Source organism: Schizosaccharomyces octosporus, assembly GCF_000150505.1.
Source record: "Schizosaccharomyces octosporus yFS286 unplaced genomic scaffold supercont6.1, whole genome shotgun sequence".
In the NCBI taxonomy this organism is placed as follows: Eukaryota; Fungi; Ascomycota; class Schizosaccharomycetes; order Schizosaccharomycetales; family Schizosaccharomycetaceae; genus Schizosaccharomyces; species Schizosaccharomyces octosporus.
The window spans coordinates 935,213-952,183 of record NW_013185619.1 but is presented as its reverse complement, the minus strand read 5'-3'; the positions used below and the strand labels follow the sequence as shown (position 1 = coordinate 952,183).

Sequence of the window (16,971 nt, the reverse complement as noted above, 5' to 3'; positions counted from 1 at the left end):
CATTATACAATTTCTTTCTTTCTGCTACCTTCGTCAGCATGACTTATGATTATGATTACCTTGTCTTGACTAACTGCTTGCCTCTTACACCCAAAATTTCTAGTAAATCTTTTCCAAGAGAACAAAACAAATCCAGACACCGAAAAGTTGTCTCGGTTAGTAGAATCAAAAAAAAAAATTTTCTTTGAAAATTTTGAAGAAAAAAAAAAAAAAAAATTAAATTCTCTTGGGTTGTGGCAATTCCAATATTGTTTCCCGTCACTATCCTCAATCCAACAAAACTTCTCTACTATTGCTTTTCTGAATCTGTTTACGGAGCCAAAATTAAAGTAATGTAATTTGAAATTCCATAGCTTTCTTTTTTTACACTAATTGGTTTATTGCATATATACTTCGAATACGTTACACGTTTAACATTTTGCTTTCTACAAATCTCTATTCATATGTAGTGTTTTCTATCAAAATTGTAGCAAAAGACATTTCATCCATCAATTCTTGCTTTGTTTGTTAAATTCCCCATCCCTTTTTTTCTTTTCTTTTTCTACTCGTTTCCTTTCTTGTAAATCAGTGTCTTACCAAAGTTCACACTTCAATATCATCACAAAGAGGTGTACGCTTTTTCGACTTCTTTCACACGAAAAGTGTTGTTTACACACCCATAATACACGCGATAAAACAAAAGTCCCTTTTCTTGTTTTTCTTGTCTTGTTCCTCGTCCTTTCTTTTTCACTTTTTGAATTTTAAAAATTTCCCTTTTTGTTTTGTTTTGATATCGATTCTTTCACTCTCCTTTCCTTCATTGGTTCCAGGATTACCAAGAGACGCCCAGGCACTTCTTTTATTCTCCAATTTCTTTTAAATATTAAATATTTTCCTTCTTCAGCATGTCTGCTGTACGGACTTCTGTGCCCTGTCAAGAACTTAATCGACTCCAACTCAATTTACATCAACAAACCTTCAGCCAGCAGTATTCAAGCATCTACTTTGCCCGACTAACTGCTCTTCGTCCAAAACTCCTTCATGCTGCTCGCAAGAAATGGCCCAATCATCCTGAATTGAATCGCGTTTTGGATGTACGAAATGATCAAAACTGCTGGGTCATCGGTACCGCCTACATGACTTCCAATTTGAAGCCAAATGTTATGGACGATGTCACTCAACTCCACACCATCATCACCGCTTCTGAAGATTCGCCCTACGTCTCTCTCAAAGACGGCGACTCTGACTCCAGCGGCATTCAATATTCCCTCGAGGATAACTATGGCCGTGTTGATTGCGCTGGTTCTTTTATGTACGACGCCGGTGTCGTCACCGGTGTCGTGATGGCTGCTCTTGGTCATGAAGATGAGGCCGGTCGCTTCGTCGTTATCGACGTCTGCTTTCCCGAAACCATGACTCAATCCGACTCCATACCCATGTCCATAGATCCGAAAGAGGACGATGCTCCTGAATTCATGGCCGTCGCTAGTGGTTTGGGTCTTTCAAACGACGGTATAGAGGGAATCGGTTTACATCAAGTTGTCGATTATCTACGAGGTATACTCCCATCCATAAGTCCTTCTTTTGACCCTACTTGCGTTAAGCGTTTCATGATCCTTGGTAATTGCCTCGCTCCAGCTATAGAGATTTCCGATTCCTCTACCCCCTCTGTCCCGGTAGGGAAGAAAAAAGTAAAACGCTATGGATATGATACATCAAGCTATAATCCAAATCCGACTATACAACTAGATACCCTTTTGCATCAGCTTTGTTCCACCGTAGACGTCACCCTAGTCCCTGGTCCTTATGATTACAGTACCAATATTCTTCCTCAACAGCCTCTTCATCCAGCACTGTTACAAAACGCAAAAGCATGGATTGGAAGCTCCCTACAAACAACTACAAATCCAACTTGGCTTTCAATTCATGACAATCTGACACTTGCAAGCAGTGGACAGAATATTGATGATCTTCGTAAATATCACCCTTACAAGTCCTCTTTGCAGTTGATGGAAAATACCATTTTATGGAATCATATTACCCCTACTAGTCCGGATACTCTATGTAAGCTATTTCCTCTTCTTTTTGTATTTTTTTCTTCTTCTTCCATTACTAACGACAAAAATTTAGGGTGCTATCCATTTACTGATAAAGATACTTTTGTCATGGATGAGTTGCCAGATCTTTATTTATGTGGTAATCAACCAAAGTTTGGTACAAAATTGATTCAAAGTCAGTCCAAGTCCGTGCGACTCGTATCCGTTCCAGAGTTCCGTAAAACTGGCATTATAACTCTAATTAATCTTAAGAACTTGGAAGTACGCGCCTTGGTATTTCCTCGAAAATTAGACAATTCCGGTGTGGCCACGCCAAACGTTGAATAATAGTAATGATTAGATTAATAATTTATGGGATAATTAGTATTTGTTCCTAACTTTTGATGAAAGTTTCGGATATTGATGAATTTATCGTGGATGCTGGTGTTTTTTTTTGAAATAGATGATTCTTTTGTTTTTTCCCCAAGTTAAATTGGGTAGCAATAAAGGTATCCTTTGCATCTTTAAAAGTACGATTTCCTTTAGGAACGCCTAGTTGATCCAAAAGTTCTGATGATTTTTGGGGAATAACACTTTGAAAAAGAATACCACATATCCGTAGCGTATGAGCTGTGAGCATTAATACATCTGTTCGGGCAGGTGAATTACTTTCCAAGTTCCAAGGCTCACTTTCTTGAAGCAACTTTGTAGCTGAACGTAAAGTATTTTGTAGAGTTTCAATGAAAGCATGCATTTGTCCTTGATGCGCATAAGCAGCACAAGTATCTGGTAGTTGAGATAAGTGATTTATATATTCTTGATGTTTTTCTATTCCCATTATAGGGGAAGTCCACTCTTTTTGGACTTCTTCACTTACATACAGTTTTTTTGATTGTATTCTGGATGTAAGCACTCCTAGATTTCTTCTTAAATCATGTTCATAATCTTTTTCTAGTCCTTCGATCTCAAAGTTGGAATCCGAAGTTAACCTTCCTTGTTTTAATAGGTAATATTTGACAATCTCCTCTCCGTAGTCCTTTATAAGTTCAAAAGGATCAATCACATTTCCAAGGGATTTCGACATTTTCACTTTATTCATCGTCCAGTGTGAATGAACAAGTATCTGCTTTGGCAAAGGAAGACCTGCTGCCATAAGAAAAGCAGGCCAATAAATACAATGAAATCGGACAATGTCTTTACCTATTATATGGACATCAGCAGGCCACCCTCCACTTGCAGGGTCTGATGAGTTCCATGGGTATCCAGCGACAGTCAGATAATTGACTAAGGCATCTAACCAAACGTATATGGTTTGAAAATCATCGTTTGGAACTGGGATTCCCCAAGATAAGCGTGAACGAGGTCTAGAGATGCTAAGGTCCTGGAGCCCAGATTTTAACTCTGACAAAACCTGGTTATGGTATATGGAAGGCTGAACAAAATTAGGGTTTTGCTCATATAATTCAATAAGTCGCGAACGAAGAGAAGAAAGCTTGAAATGATAATTCATTTCACTAGACCATTGCACCTTTTTTCCCGTTTCCGTTGATACTAGTTCTTCTTCACCCGTCTTTTCGTTCACGATACGTTGAAGAGCTGATTCTGGATAAAAGGTTTCGTCGCTCGTAGAATACCAACCTTCATGGTGCTGGAACTCAATATATTTTTTTTCTTTTAACTGATTCCAAAATCCTTGAACGGCTGCTACGTGTTGTTTATTCGTTGTCCGGATAAAATGGCTATATGCTGTATTTGCAAGAACAGCTAAATTTTGAAATCGCTGTGAATTTTCAGTACAAAGGTCCAAGGGACGTTTATTTTGTTCTTGGGCCACTGTTTGAACTTTAAGTCCATGTTCGTCTGTACCAGTGCTGCTAAACACAGGTCGGTCTGTTCTAAAAATCTTTTGAAACCGAGCAATGGAGTCACACAAGACCAAACTGTATAGATGCCCTAAATGGGGTGCAGCATTTACATAGAATATAGGTGTTGTTGTTAAAAAAGGTTTTGATAAAGACTGCAAAGTGGGAATGGTCACTTTGAAAGGACCCTTTAAAAACATTAAGGAAAATGTTGTAGTCGTTTTGGAAGGTCGGATAAGCAATCCCTCGTGTTGGTAGTACCACACAAATATAAGAAAAAGAGACAATGAAGAACTTTCAAGTTTATCAGTATTATGCTAGAATCTGTCTATGTGTAAATTACATGGTAAATCCGCTTTCAAGATCCGGGAATTTCAGTTCTTACAATAAACATCAAAAAGACGCGTCCTGTAAGCAAATTGTTTATAAATTAAAAAAACCTAATGGTGTAAAGTTTCACCAGCTTCTAAAAATGGTATTGAAAGAACCATGCATGCACATGTAAAGTAAGTGCTTCGTCAAATGAAAGGAAAAACGAAATTAAACATGAACCATACTATTTTCACAAAGATATTCTGACGTTTTACTATGGATACGCGCAAGTCAACAAGTACGCGTAACGGCATTCTCTTGCGGCTAATCACTATGTCGGTCAGAAACATATCTATATACAAAAGAAAAAGAAAACAAACTAAATGTAAATAGTATTGACAGATATTAAAATTTTGTAAGCTATCAGTATTTCATTCTTCCAGCAAGGTTACTCAAAAGGTTTTTTACATTAATTGAATCATTTTAAAAAAACAATATAAATAAACAATTTTTTTAATACTAACACTTTACCTATCTAAAAACAACTAACTATAAAGAGACACGTAAAATTACTTTTATTTTCCAAAAAATATTGTTTTCATTACTTTACTGGTTTTGTTTATTAGTACACGTCCTTACAATACGTTATCCTCTACAAATAATTTGGTATTTCTCGCTAAGCTAAGATGGTCGTCTATGACAAAGTCAGGGCACTTAATCCGTATCTTAATTTTTTTCCAAGGAGTCAGCTTTGTGAGAGGAAAACGAACAATTCCAAGGCGTATTGAATTATATAATAAAATTGTAGATATATATGTTCAATTGAGGAGGGCGTGTCTTTTTTATGCTTGAGTATGGACGCCGGTAAGCCCCATTATGGACTTGTTATATGGAAACTGTTGAAGGCTTCAATTCCTTTCATCGTTATATTCGCCGTTATTTTTGGGTTTTTCAAATCTTACGGAACTGGAAGTGTCTATAATATTCAACTTCGCGTTCAGGAGAAGCCTTTTATTTATGAAGAATGGGGAGACGATGCATTATCGTATGCTACCGACCGTAATATAAATTCTTACACAAAAGTGAATTGTGTTAATAAAATAGACCAAGGCGGAGAATGCGAGAACCTTCATCTTCACGAAGCTCATACCGGGTCCGATTTTCTTGAAGGTCACGGTCACGACCCGACGGCCAAGATAATAAAAGAATGGAATTATAAAATCCCAAGAGTTATTCATACATTTGTAACGGATGATAACATGTACTTATCTCAGTTTACAGAATTCGAAGTCGACATCCGTTACAGACATCCTGACTGGGAATATGTGAAATGGTCGGAAGAGCATTTAGAAAGATTGATCCAAAGCAATTTCCCTTCTTTTTTGAAATCATGGAGAATGCTTAATCGCCCAGCTAGAGCACAATGGGCAACATTGATGGGGCTTTACGAGTATGGAGGTTTATGGATTTCTCGTTCCTTTCAGGCTTTAAAGAATTTTGATCATGCTATTCAAGTCGCTGAAAGATCTGCTTTACTGAATTCTAGAAATTATTCTAATCCTAATTTAATCGAATATCACCCTTTATTCTTGGCTCCGAAGTCTTTACAGTATGATTTCTTTATGGCCTCCCCAAGACATCCTTTTGTTTTATCCCTTATCAAAGAACTTTACGAATCAAATGTACCAGAATCTTTGTTGAATAGACATCCCTTTCAAGGAGTTTCAGAGTTTTCAAACTTTATGGCACTGAACGCTACGAAAATGTATGACAAGACATATATCATGAAAGAGTTTTATCTTAAAGACAAGAGAAAATTCGTGGAATACAATCCACATATCATCGCTCTCCCTGACTATACTTTTGCTAGTAGTTGGTCTCATCCATCGGACGTTGAATCATCAGACATCTGTTTCCTTGACAATGGTATGTTTGATCCTCAATATTGTGTGGATAACGTCTTAAATATGAACGGAACTGAATGGGGAATTTTTTGGTTACCAGTTTACGATCTTTTGGGAATTTGATTATTGTCTTTCCTCTCTTTCTCTCTTATATACATTTACGTTGTTTATTTATAGTCATTACTATCAGCCCTCAAAGACCTTTTCATGGTTTGCATCATCCTCGTCATCATTTTTTCTTTTATTAATTTGGTTTGCCTTACATTCGTTTTTATTTCTGCCCCGTGAATTACTGACAGCAGTTCTCTGCGTGTTTTTATGCTCAGTTTTTACTTATTTTCTTTATGAAATTTTTCACTGTTTTATATTTTCTTTTACGTTCTGATTTTGAATTTTGAATTCAAGTTCAACTTTGAAGCTACGTTAATATAAATATTGAACAATTTAAATCTTACTTTTTTATCGAGTTATAAACGAACTTGACTTCCTTTGACTTGCTCTTTACATACTTTCTTTTGTTTTACGCAGGTTATTTTCAATCAAGCTTGCTAGTCAATTCAAACAGTTTATTTTCGTATTTGTTACTAGTCTATTTATTATTTTATCCTTAGAATTCGGTAGATATCAGTATTTGAATACCGCCCTCGGCTATATTCGGCAAAGCTTATGGTAGTAGTATTATTTACGTGAATCACGTAGATGACCACTTCAAATTGAAAGAATGTAAAATATTTTGTTTTTGGATTATAAAGGCTATTTTTTATGATTTTTTTTTTAATGTGAAATAAAATACAATGAGTGGAATAGAACTTTTGAATTCAGCAATTGATGCTGCACTTCTAGAGTTAAACGATTTTACACTATTTTCGAAAAGGGAAAAGTCAAACCCTTGTTCTTTATTAACAGCAATATTCGTAAAAGCACTACATAAGGAAACGAACAAAAATGTAGTTCTAAAATTTTCCTTGCAAATCGCCAAGCTCGAAAATGAATACTTTTTGTTGCGACAATTATCGTCTTTTTCAAAGGGCGATAGCTATACTATACTCCCAAGATACAGACTGCTTTTGAACAAATCTATGGGAGTACTCATATTTGATGACCCTGGCCCTGATCTTGTGAAGGATTGGTTGTCTGATTCGCGTCCGGTGGATTTGAGGTTATTTTATAAATTTGCTTTGGCTGCATGCCATACTCTCTCTTTTATGCATGATAAACAGTTTGTTCATGGAGAAATTCGCCCAGACTCTTTTCATTATAACACTGATAATTCTATATATGCTAAACTGTTGACTATTGGAACCAGTGTTTCACCAATTCGATTTACATTATCTTCATTAAATTGGCAAAAACTATATCAAGTTGATGATATTCGCCATAAGCTCCAGTTTTTTAGTCCAGAACAAATTGGCAGTGTGGGTCGACCATTAGACAGCCGTTCCGATATTTATTCTTTAGGTGTTACATTCTATGTCTTGTTGACGAAATGCTACCCATGGGGTGGAAAACCAATGCGTATAGTTCAATCCATCCATACTCGACAGTTCCCTTCCGTTTTGTCCAGACGTCCTGACGTACCCATAGCACTTGATCAGCTTATCCAGAGGATGACTACCAAATCTATTGAGGAACGTTATAGCGATACTGATGAACTCTGTCTCCTTTTCTATGAGCTTTTGTTGCACCATTCATCTTCGCTTAAACAGGTTAGTTTCAAATTCAACAATTCTGTTTTAAATTTTAATAGTAAAAAAGAATTGAGTTTCCCAAAACTTATAATATGTAATCCCTCTGATTACACCCAAATATTTCAAGAACTGGCTCGCTTTTCTTCAAAACGCGAGGTTTTTACGAGCGGAAAAAATATATTACGAATTAAGAAAAAGCACTTATTCAAGAATTCTTCAGTTCAAAATGAAGCGACGTATTGCCATATTATTACCGTAACAGGTGGAAGCGGTTCCGGCAAAACAACTCTGTTACAATCTATTGCAGTAGAAGCAAGAAAATTCGGTTATTTTGCGCTGTGTTCTTTTCAGAATATCCACGCTTCCCCCTTTTCTGGTGTTTTTGATTGCGTCTCACAGGTTTTACGCCAAGTACTTCGTGAAGAAATGGAGACCGTAATTAATTATTTCTCTTCTCTATGGGAGTTTCTTGGAGAAGAACTCGTTTATATGGGACCATTATTTGAATGTGTTCCAGAGCTCAATTATCTTTTATCTCCCAAATATAATTACCATTGTAAACACGAAAATTACATAAAATTTAAACCGAGAGATCCTCAGGAATTAAGAAGTGCTAGTGGTCGTTTGGGGTTTATCGTCTGTCTTCTCGAAATCTTAAGTTTCACATGTCGGATACGGTCTACCATCATTGTTTTAGATGACCTTCATCTGGCTGACGGTTGTTCTATATCACTTATTCGTGGCATCATAGCACGCAGATTACCAATTCTAATGATATTGTCTTGGAGTGATCATTTTGCTATGGATACTCTTCCGTTGTATATAAATGAAATACCTCAGGCTATGGTCACTCATATTAAGATAAAGCCTTTTGACCGAAAAAATATTTTCGATCTTTTGGGCTATTATCTGCGGTATCCCACCCAAACCTTAGACCCATTAGCTCGATTTCTACAGAACGTTAGCTACGTGAATCCTTTGGTTCTAAAGGTTACTTTAGACATTGCACGTAACAATAACTATTTCAGATTCAACGAAAAAATTAATTCCTGGACTTATGATCTGCGGTTAATAGAACAAAAATATAGAACTTTAGCTTCTTGTGAATTACCGCAAGTCATATCAAATTATGTAGAAGATATTTTCCCCGATAAAGTTAGAAAGTTCTTAACTTGGGCTGCTTTACTTATTTCGCCCTTTTCTTACGACTTGTTATACCTGGTAACTAAACCTTTAGGCTTATTCATCCCCCTTCACGAGGTACTTGAATTTCCTCTTCCAATTTTCAGTTTCTCTGGGGATTGGATGGATTGCAGATTTACTTCTAGTAACATACGGGAAGGATTTTTGTCTGGAATTAGTGCAGGAGAGGCAGAAACCATGCACGCTCTCATTGCCCGTGCGTTGATCGAAGGGGAAGCTAAGAAGTTCTTCAAAAATGATAGTGTTCATCATATTCTAAAAGGGTTGGGTGTCGTGAAAAAATTTCCAAACACAAAACCTTACATTTTGGCGATGCAGACTGTATCTGACCATTTAGTTCAATTTGGGGCCTACATGTATGCTAAGGAGTTACTGAAAGCTTGTTTTTTTCTATTAACAAAGAAGCCATCTTCCGAAGGTCATCTAAATAACCATGAAATGACAAGACTACGCATAGGTATGGCAATGTGCTATTGGTGGAACAAAGACAATAAAAATGCTTTCGCTATTTTACGAAAAATAAATTTGGATACGGTTTCTATATCTGAATATCTTCCAGCATTGAGACTTTTGGCGAAGATTGAGTGTTATCAAGGCAAATCAGAAAATATCATCGAAAAAGTCATTACAATTTTTGAGCGACTGAATTTTCATTTTGAAAAAGATATAAACGAAGAAGTATTAAACAGGTTATTTGATGACTTATCTTCGAAGTTTCTTTCGTGCAATTTCAAGATCCAGCGCCGCGAGCCTATTGATCCGGAGAAGATTAACATAATATCTACTTTGCTTTCTGATATCTGCTTTATTTTCTTCAACGCCTCCCAAGATTATTACTACTACTTTTCGTTTTTACTAGCGAAACTTTACTACGAATACGGCGATACTTCTCTAAGTTATTCGCTCATCTTCTTGGCTTCGTACAGTTACGTTAAAAGAAGGCGACCAGAAATTTTTTTAAGGATAATCCAAACATATCCGTCAATTTTTGCATTACCAGGAAGAAGTGCCAGCATCCATGCCGAGCTGATACATTGGGTGATGCGTAATGAATATAATATGTTTGAGGATCATCCTAGTATGAGAAATCAGTCTCTAGAAGGGATTTTACTTCGTTGCATTATATTTGGTGACAAAATATATGGGTCTTATTTGCTGGCACGTTTGACGGCACAACGACTTATCCGTGGAGCTCATATACACCAACTTCTGCTCGATCAAGAAAATGCAGAAACGCTATTACTTTTATGGGAAATTGAGAAACCCTTTAGCCAATATGTATATCTTTGTCGAAGTGTATTGTTGGCATTATTCGGCCTGACTAACAATAATGACCCTAACAATGTTCTTTCGACCAATCAAAAGTCTCAGGAGACCTTGTCTGAGCAGTTCTTGTTTAAGAAGCCATCTACTTATTGTACTTGGTATTACTCGTGCTTAATCTATGTATGTACATTGTTCAAACATTATGATCACGTGGTAGAGATTGCTCTAGAATATCTGTCAGTTTCGGACTGCAAAATATTAGAACAGTTCTACAGAGTAGTTAGGGGATTTATAGGCATTTCTGCTGCACAGATTTTATACGGGAAAAAAGACATGTCTGACGATGAGAAGCAAAAGCTATCGTTCCTGTTAAGCAGGGTTTTGGATGCAATGAAGGATTTTGCTTACAATTATAAAATTAAAAGCTATTTGTTATGGGTTTATTTTCTACAAGGCATGATATTCCGAAATGAAGGGGATTTTATGAACGCGGCAAAAAACTTTGAAAGAGCTGTAGATGTCGAGCATCAAAAATTTTCTAAAATAGAATTGGCTCTATTATTTGAAATTATCGGTGAATTTTATTTTACGGCTTCTTTTACGTTTCTTTCGAGATCTTATTACCTGCGCGCTCTTAACCACTATAGAGATATAGGATGCTACGGCGTTGAAAATAGGTTAAAGAAACTACTTTCTGAAAAGTTTTCTCTTTCACTTAATCAACCGGTATTTTCTTCGAAGTCCACTATGATGGATAGTGCTTTCCGAGAGATACCTGATTTAATGAAGAAGGACATCAACGATTTCAGTCTCACATCGCATGACTTCTTGTTTCAGAAAAAGGAAATCGATTTTTTTACGAGTTGTGATGCAAGCGTAAAACAGAGTGAAGACGAAAAAGAATACGATTATAGCTATGAATATGATGGTGGACATTTGGACATTGTGTCTCTTATATCGGTCATCAAATGTGGACAGCTTTTATCGAGTAAATTAAGACTTGCATCTTTACTTACTACAGTTATAAAACTGATTATTGAGTATTCTCAGGTTGACTTTGCTGCAGTTATCTTGAAGAGTGATTCTCAGTTTGTATTATCCGCTTTTGGTAATTCAACATATAGCGAAGCTTTAGAGCCTGCTCTACCTTTATGCGAGTCGGATATAAAAATTCCGGAAATCGTTCTGTCTGAAGTTTTCACCAATTCACGTATGGTTACGCTGGAAGGTGTATCTAAATCAGAAGACGAAGATGTTATAAATTGGCTTCAGGAAGAACACAACTTGAATTCTTTCATAATTATACCATTGCAGTTTAAAGACACTGTGATAGGTGCCTTATATCTCCAGCTTCCCCGTAATTTAATGCACTTTGGAAATGTTATATTTTTGAAGCTTTTGTCTCAGCAAATTGCGATAAGTATATCAAATGCTCTCCTATTTCAAAACCTTCGTCATACTATTACTGACAACGTTTCGCTGATCGAGTCACAGCAGATTTCATATCAAAGATATAAGAATATCGAAGAACAATGTATAACTTTATTGGACTCCCTTCCTTGCATTGTTTGGACTTTGGACTCTAAAATAGGAGAAATAGAATTTACGAACGCATCCAAACACGACTATTTTGGGACGGTAGACACTGATGGTTCTCTTAGCTGGAAGAAGTTTATACATCCAGAACAACATACGATTTTTCAAAAGAAACTTGAAAATTTGAAAAGTGAAGAGTTTGGTGAGCTTGAACTTCTTTTAAAAAAGAGTGGCAGCTTTCATTGGCATCTATGTCGTGGTTTACCTTTGCAAAGAGGTTCAAGCAACACGAAATGGATTGTAGTTTGCATAGATATCAATGATGAAAAAGAAGCAAGGGAAGCTGCTATACGTGCCGTAAACCTAAAGGCAAATTTTCTGGCAAGTATGTCCCATGAGTTACGAACACCCTTCTCGAGTTTTTATGGTATGCTATCGTTGCTTAGTGACACCAAACTCAGCGATGAACAACATGATATTGTTTCTACTGCTAAACAAAGCTGCACTTCGTTAGTGCAAATAATCGATGACTTACTAAATTTTAGCGAGCTAGAGTCTGGGAAAATAAAACTTGAACCTAGCAAAATTTTCGATGTCGAAGAAAATATCGCGGATTGTATTGAACTAGTATATCCTTCGATAGCAGACAAACCTGTCCAAATTTCGTACGATATCTACCCAAACGTTCCTGCTCTTCTGGCCGGTGATATTGCAAAGCTAAGGCAGGTCATTACAAATCTATTAGGAAATTCAGCCAAGTTTACAAAAGAAGGCCATATTCTTTTACGTTGTTCAATTAAAGATGATCCGAAATTGTCAGATGCTGATTGTTATTTATATTTTGAAATAGAAGACACCGGAATTGGATTAAAACCAGAACAGATGAAACTCTTATTCAAGCCTTTTACTCAAGTAGATGGCAGTACCACACGCATTTACGGCGGTTCTGGTCTTGGACTATCAATTTGCTTAGAAATATGTAAAATAATGGATGGCAATATTGGTGTTGAATCTGTGTACGATGAAGGATCGACTTTCTGGTTTTACGTACGATTAAGTAAAGCCACTTTTAAATTATCTCGTGAGCATTTTAAAGAAACTCATCAAAACTTTGCTAGAATAATAGAAGCATTAAAGTCAACTCGAGTGTTGATAGTTGAGTCCTTTATCACTACGAGGTCCCTATTTAAATCACTGTTTTCTCTTGCTTATTCGAAAACTGTACAGTTAACAAAGAACGTTGAAACAATCTTACTCGAAGCACAACAAATTAATAGCCCTTATGATTTCCTTTGTATTGAGGCTTCAAACAAGGAATCGGAAAGCCTAATTATGAAAATACTAGCCAACCCCTTACTTCGAAATACCTCATTAATAATCCTAATGCCTTCTTTACAAAGAACTAAATTAAAATCAGCGGTAAACGCTGACCCGTTTGTTACTATCCTTGACAAAAATCAGAATCGCGTTTCGTACTTAGCAGAACCTGTCCGATTATCGAAACTAATTCAAAATGTGAGCTTTCTATTAACTAAAAGAGCCAACCACGATAAGCTTTCCGATACTTCGAAACTTCAAGTTTCTACTCATAAAGCACGCCCGAAAGAAGTATTTAATTCTGAGGAATTGCAAATATTGAGAACGAAGGTTTGTTTGATAGCGGAAGACAATTTAATCGCTCGGAAGTTATTAAGTAAGCAATTAACGAATTTGGGACTCGAAGTTGAGACTGTGAATGATGGACAAGAGTTGGTCGAAATATTTAAATCTAAACCTCATGGATATTATGGTATAATATTCGCAGATTACCACATGCCGATCTGTGATGGAGCCGAAGCTGTTAGCAAAATCCGTGCTTACGAAAATTCACAGAACACGGGGAACTATGTCCCTGTGATAGCTCTTACAGCGGATATACAGAAGTCTGCTAAACAGAAATGTTTAGATGTAGGCATGAATGACTACCTTACGAAACCTTTTACCCAGCAGCAGCTTCAAGGTATGATCAGAAAATACTTTTTGCAGGAACAAGACTCGTAATTGCCTTGATTTTTTTTTGGAACTTTTTGAATTCTTAATGGCTTCAATGTTGTAATAGATTACTTACTATTTACTGATGATCTACTTAGTGTGGTTATGAATAAGACTTATATTTATTGGGATGTATGCGCAATAACTACAATTGGAATTATTTTCTATTTTAAGAATATGTATCATGAATCTTAGTCTTCTTATATTTTATTTATTTTTTTTTGGAAAATATTTCATTAATTTCTAGCGGCTAGATCAACACCACTTTTTATACTTGCAATCATTGCACTAAGTTGAATTTTTTCCGAGCAACCAAATGACATACGGTGTTCAATAGCTGCCAACTGGTCCAAAATGAAAATACGTGTATTAGCTGGTAATTGAAGTTCATCCAATGCTTCAAAGATGCACGTAGTTATATCTTGCAAAGCCAAGCCTTTTTGTTGCTTAATGGAAAGAATTGCTAGAACAGTTAAATAAGTTCTTAAAACTTGAAGACATACCATTATAGGCAGTAACGAATTCTTCATTCATTACCGATTTGATGAAATAATCTATGTCTGAAGGATGAGGCTGGCCAACGCAATTGTAAACGGAAGACTCATCGATGTGTTCGTAAGCTGCATGGCAGGCTTGTAGAATATTAAGAGCTTTACGCATATCACCCCTTGATAACTTCAGGACGGCATCTTTGGCTTCTGAATCTATGTTACAATGCTCATTATCAATAACGTGGTCAACATATTTTTCAACTTCCAAAGAAGGAAGTGGTTGAAAACGGAAACGAGTACACCGTGACTGAATAGCAGGTGCAATTTTGTTAATATAATTGCAAATAATACAAAAACGAACGTTTTTCGTGTACTTCTCAATGACTATAATCATAAGGAAGCATGAGCATAAATGTAAAACTATAGTAGATTAACTTACCTCTTCGAAGTGCATTTTGTGCAGCAAGAGTCATAGCATCCGCTTCATCCAAAATAATCATTTTAAATGAGGATCTACAAAAAGTTAGTTTTGCAACATCAGACCCTAGATATATTTTGAAAACTCACGAGAAAATTTGACGCGTGCTAGCAAAGTTTTTAATTTGCTCTCTGACGGCATCTATACCACGGTCGTCACTTGCATTCAGTTCCATAACTTGATTACGAAACTGAGGGCCATATACCTTTCGAGCACAGGCAAGGATAGTAGATGTCTTTCCTGTTCCTGGAGGACCGTAAAATAACATATGGGGAACTTTGTTTGTACTGATGAATCGATCCACTAAAATGTTAGTGCCAATATTTCCCACATGAATGCTGAATAAAACCTTACGTGTAGAAATAATATCTTTATGTGCAACTACATCTTCTAATCCTGAAGGACGATATTTTTCCACCCTAATTGACAATTAGTATGAAACCTGGAAACAATGTTCTATGAATTCGAAGCTCGTGCATCCTTTAATCTAATAAACAATTAATCCAAAAGAGTTTTCATTTTGCGTCTAGCATTCGCTGAAAGTAAGAGATATGCAATACACGTCAAAAATAACAATTCAATATCGAACATGATCCATTCGTAATACATACCATGGAAGAGTTGATTCGTCCTGTATAGGATTATCTATATCCATAGCTCGTCCTTTTCCTTTATCCATTGCCGATATAGAAGATTGTAAGTCAATATGCTACAGATGGATGTTTGTCGTAGTGAAATAGCAAGACACCTAAGGTAAGACGACAGTCGGAAGATTAGGAAGTTTAGAATTGAATTTGAACAGCTCTACATATAATCGTTGTTCCTATTCAAAAAATAAATTAAAAACAAGATACGCGGATCGATCATAAGCTGAAACCATCGAAAAAAACTTTCTTACCAAAAATAAAAGCTAATGGAACATTTCCCTACATTAAACTTATCTTTACTTACTATTATTTCCTATCACACGACTACAAATACGACTACATTGTCACGCTGCTAGTGCAATATATCAATGTCCTAGATTGCTCACTACCATATGTGCACCAAACGGCTTTTAATTATTAGCATAACCTGAATTGAAAGAGTTTTCAATAGTGAATCTTTTTAATTGTATGATAATAGAAGCAGAAATTAAGCCCATTCGGAAGGAGCAGCACCGGTGGTATTCCATTCAGCATCACCTTCCCAAGTGGTTTGACCAACTTGACCTGCGGTAGCATTATCCAAAACGGTAGGGTCAACAGTTCCGGCAGCGCTGTCATTCACCTCGAATTCAGCGGCAGCAGTTTGAGCAGCCAATTGAGCCTCTTCCTCGGCAGCAGCAGCAGCAGCAGCCTTGGCTTCCTCCTCACGCTCAACTTCCTCGGGATCACGATAGAAGTAGAGATCGGGCATGATCTCCCAAGGAGTGGTGCGGGAGATGTTACCACGGAGACGAAGGACTTCACGAGCCAAAAGGTACCAGTTCAAACCGATGGCCTTATAACCCTTGTTGTTCGTAGGGATAGCAACATCAACATGGTTCAAGCAAGAGTCAGTGTCGGCAAGAGCAATGACGGGAATGTTGACGAAAGAAGCTTCTCTGATAGCTTGAGCATCAGCACGAGGATCAGTAACGATGATCAAGCGGGGCTCACGGTAAGTACGGGTGATATAGTTAGTGAAGTTACCGGGAGTGAAACGACCAGCAATGGCAGTAGCACCAGTGTGGGCAGCAAACTTCAAAACTGCACGGTGACCGTAAGCACGAGTAGAAACGACACAAACGTCAGCAGGGTTCTCAATAGTGGCAATGATACGAGCAGCGAGAACGAGCTTTTCCCAGGTCTTGCCCAAATTGAGGATATGGATACCGTCGGAACGACGCTTCCAAACATAGGGTTCCATACGGACTTCCAAGTTCTTGGAGCCGATATGGCAGTCGGCAGCTAAAAGCTTCTTGATATCATCATCAGTAGCATTTAAAACTGATGGACGGGCTACGGATTCTGCCATTTTGCTTAGTGCACCTCTTGGTGGTTGGAGGAAATTTCGTATTCCTCTTGGTCTTGGTGTTGTCGCCCCGTGACTGCTTTTTCAACCCAAAAGAAATCTAGCGTCGCCTAACGCAACATCATTTGTAAGGTAAAAGCCAAATTGTGATTTAGACAGTAGTGAGTTTTATAGCACGTTATACCACACT

At 37.0% G+C, this 16,971-nt stretch overlaps 6 protein-coding genes across 6 annotated transcripts; 3 read left to right on the top strand and 3 right to left on the bottom strand.

Moving 5' to 3' along the window:
- The first annotated feature begins 369 nt into the window (after positions 1–369).
- SOCG_03046 (DNA polymerase delta small subunit Cdc1) lies at positions 370–2,679 on the top strand. The gene is made up of 2 exons (XM_013161536.1): positions 370–2,043; positions 2,110–2,679. The coding sequence occupies exons 1-2, from the start codon at positions 885–887 to the stop codon at positions 2,361–2,363; spliced, it is 1,413 nt and encodes a 470-aa protein (XP_013016990.1). The 5' UTR covers positions 370–884; the 3' UTR covers positions 2,364–2,679.
- Positions 1,946–4,573, bottom strand: SOCG_03045 (methionine-tRNA ligase). Its single transcript, XM_013161535.1, has one exon. The coding sequence runs from the start codon at positions 4,075–4,077 to the stop codon at positions 2,410–2,412; it is 1,668 nt and encodes a 555-aa protein (XP_013016989.1). The 5' UTR covers positions 4,078–4,573; the 3' UTR covers positions 1,946–2,409.
- Positions 4,574–4,886: 313 nt separating this feature from the next.
- On the top strand, positions 4,887–6,657 carry SOCG_03044 (galactose residue biosynthesis protein Pvg2). The gene has a single exon (XM_013161534.1). The coding sequence runs from the start codon at positions 5,044–5,046 to the stop codon at positions 6,214–6,216; it is 1,173 nt and encodes a 390-aa protein (XP_013016988.1). The 5' UTR covers positions 4,887–5,043; the 3' UTR covers positions 6,217–6,657.
- A 129-nt stretch (positions 6,658–6,786) lies between these two features.
- On the top strand, positions 6,787–15,946 carry SOCG_03043 (HisK/Mak2 protein kinase Mak2). Its single transcript, XM_013161533.1, has one exon. The coding sequence runs from the start codon at positions 6,888–6,890 to the stop codon at positions 13,824–13,826; it is 6,939 nt and encodes a 2,312-aa protein (XP_013016987.1). The 5' UTR covers positions 6,787–6,887; the 3' UTR covers positions 13,827–15,946.
- SOCG_03042 (DNA replication factor C complex subunit Rfc3) lies at positions 14,001–15,732 on the bottom strand. Its single transcript, XM_013161532.1, has 6 exons — positions 15,398–15,732; positions 15,141–15,205; positions 14,876–15,089; positions 14,748–14,821; positions 14,321–14,692; positions 14,001–14,280 (listed from the first exon to the last, which is right to left on the bottom strand). Exons 1-6 carry the CDS (start codon positions 15,463–15,465, stop codon positions 14,054–14,056), a joined length of 1,020 nt encoding a protein of 339 aa, XP_013016986.1. The 5' UTR covers positions 15,466–15,732; the 3' UTR covers positions 14,001–14,053.
- On the bottom strand, positions 15,680–16,854 carry SOCG_03041 (40S ribosomal protein S0B). The gene has a single exon (XM_013161531.1). It carries the CDS (start codon positions 16,782–16,784, stop codon positions 15,921–15,923), a length of 864 nt encoding a protein of 287 aa, XP_013016985.1. The 5' UTR covers positions 16,785–16,854; the 3' UTR covers positions 15,680–15,920.
- Positions 16,855–16,971: the final 117 nt, after the last annotated feature.

Coding starts and splice junctions, on each gene's coding strand:
- SOCG_03045 (XM_013161535.1), bottom strand. CDS start 4,077: ATGTTTTTAAAGGGTCCTTTCAAAGTGACCATTCCCACTTTGCAGTCT.
- SOCG_03044 (XM_013161534.1), top strand. CDS start 5,044: ATGGACGCCGGTAAGCCCCATTATGGACTTGTTATATGGAAACTGTTG.
- SOCG_03043 (XM_013161533.1), top strand. CDS start 6,888: ATGAGTGGAATAGAACTTTTGAATTCAGCAATTGATGCTGCACTTCTA.
- SOCG_03046 (XM_013161536.1), top strand. CDS start 885: ATGTCTGCTGTACGGACTTCTGTGCCCTGTCAAGAACTTAATCGACTC. Junction 2,044..2,109: donor TACTAGTCCGGATACTCTAT/GTAAGCTATTTC, acceptor ACAAAAATTTAG/GGTGCTATCCATTTACTGAT.
- SOCG_03042 (XM_013161532.1), bottom strand. CDS start 15,465: ATGGATAAAGGAAAAGGACGAGCTATGGATATAGATAATCCTATACAG. Junction 15,090..15,140: donor TAAAGATATTATTTCTACAC/GTAAGGTTTTAT, acceptor CTAACATTTTAG/TGGATCGATTCATCAGTACA. Junction 14,281..14,320: donor ATTCGTTACTGCCTATAATG/GTATGTCTTCAA, acceptor TAACTGTTCTAG/CAATTCTTTCCATTAAGCAA.
- SOCG_03041 (XM_013161531.1), bottom strand. CDS start 16,784: ATGGCAGAATCCGTAGCCCGTCCATCAGTTTTAAATGCTACTGATGAT.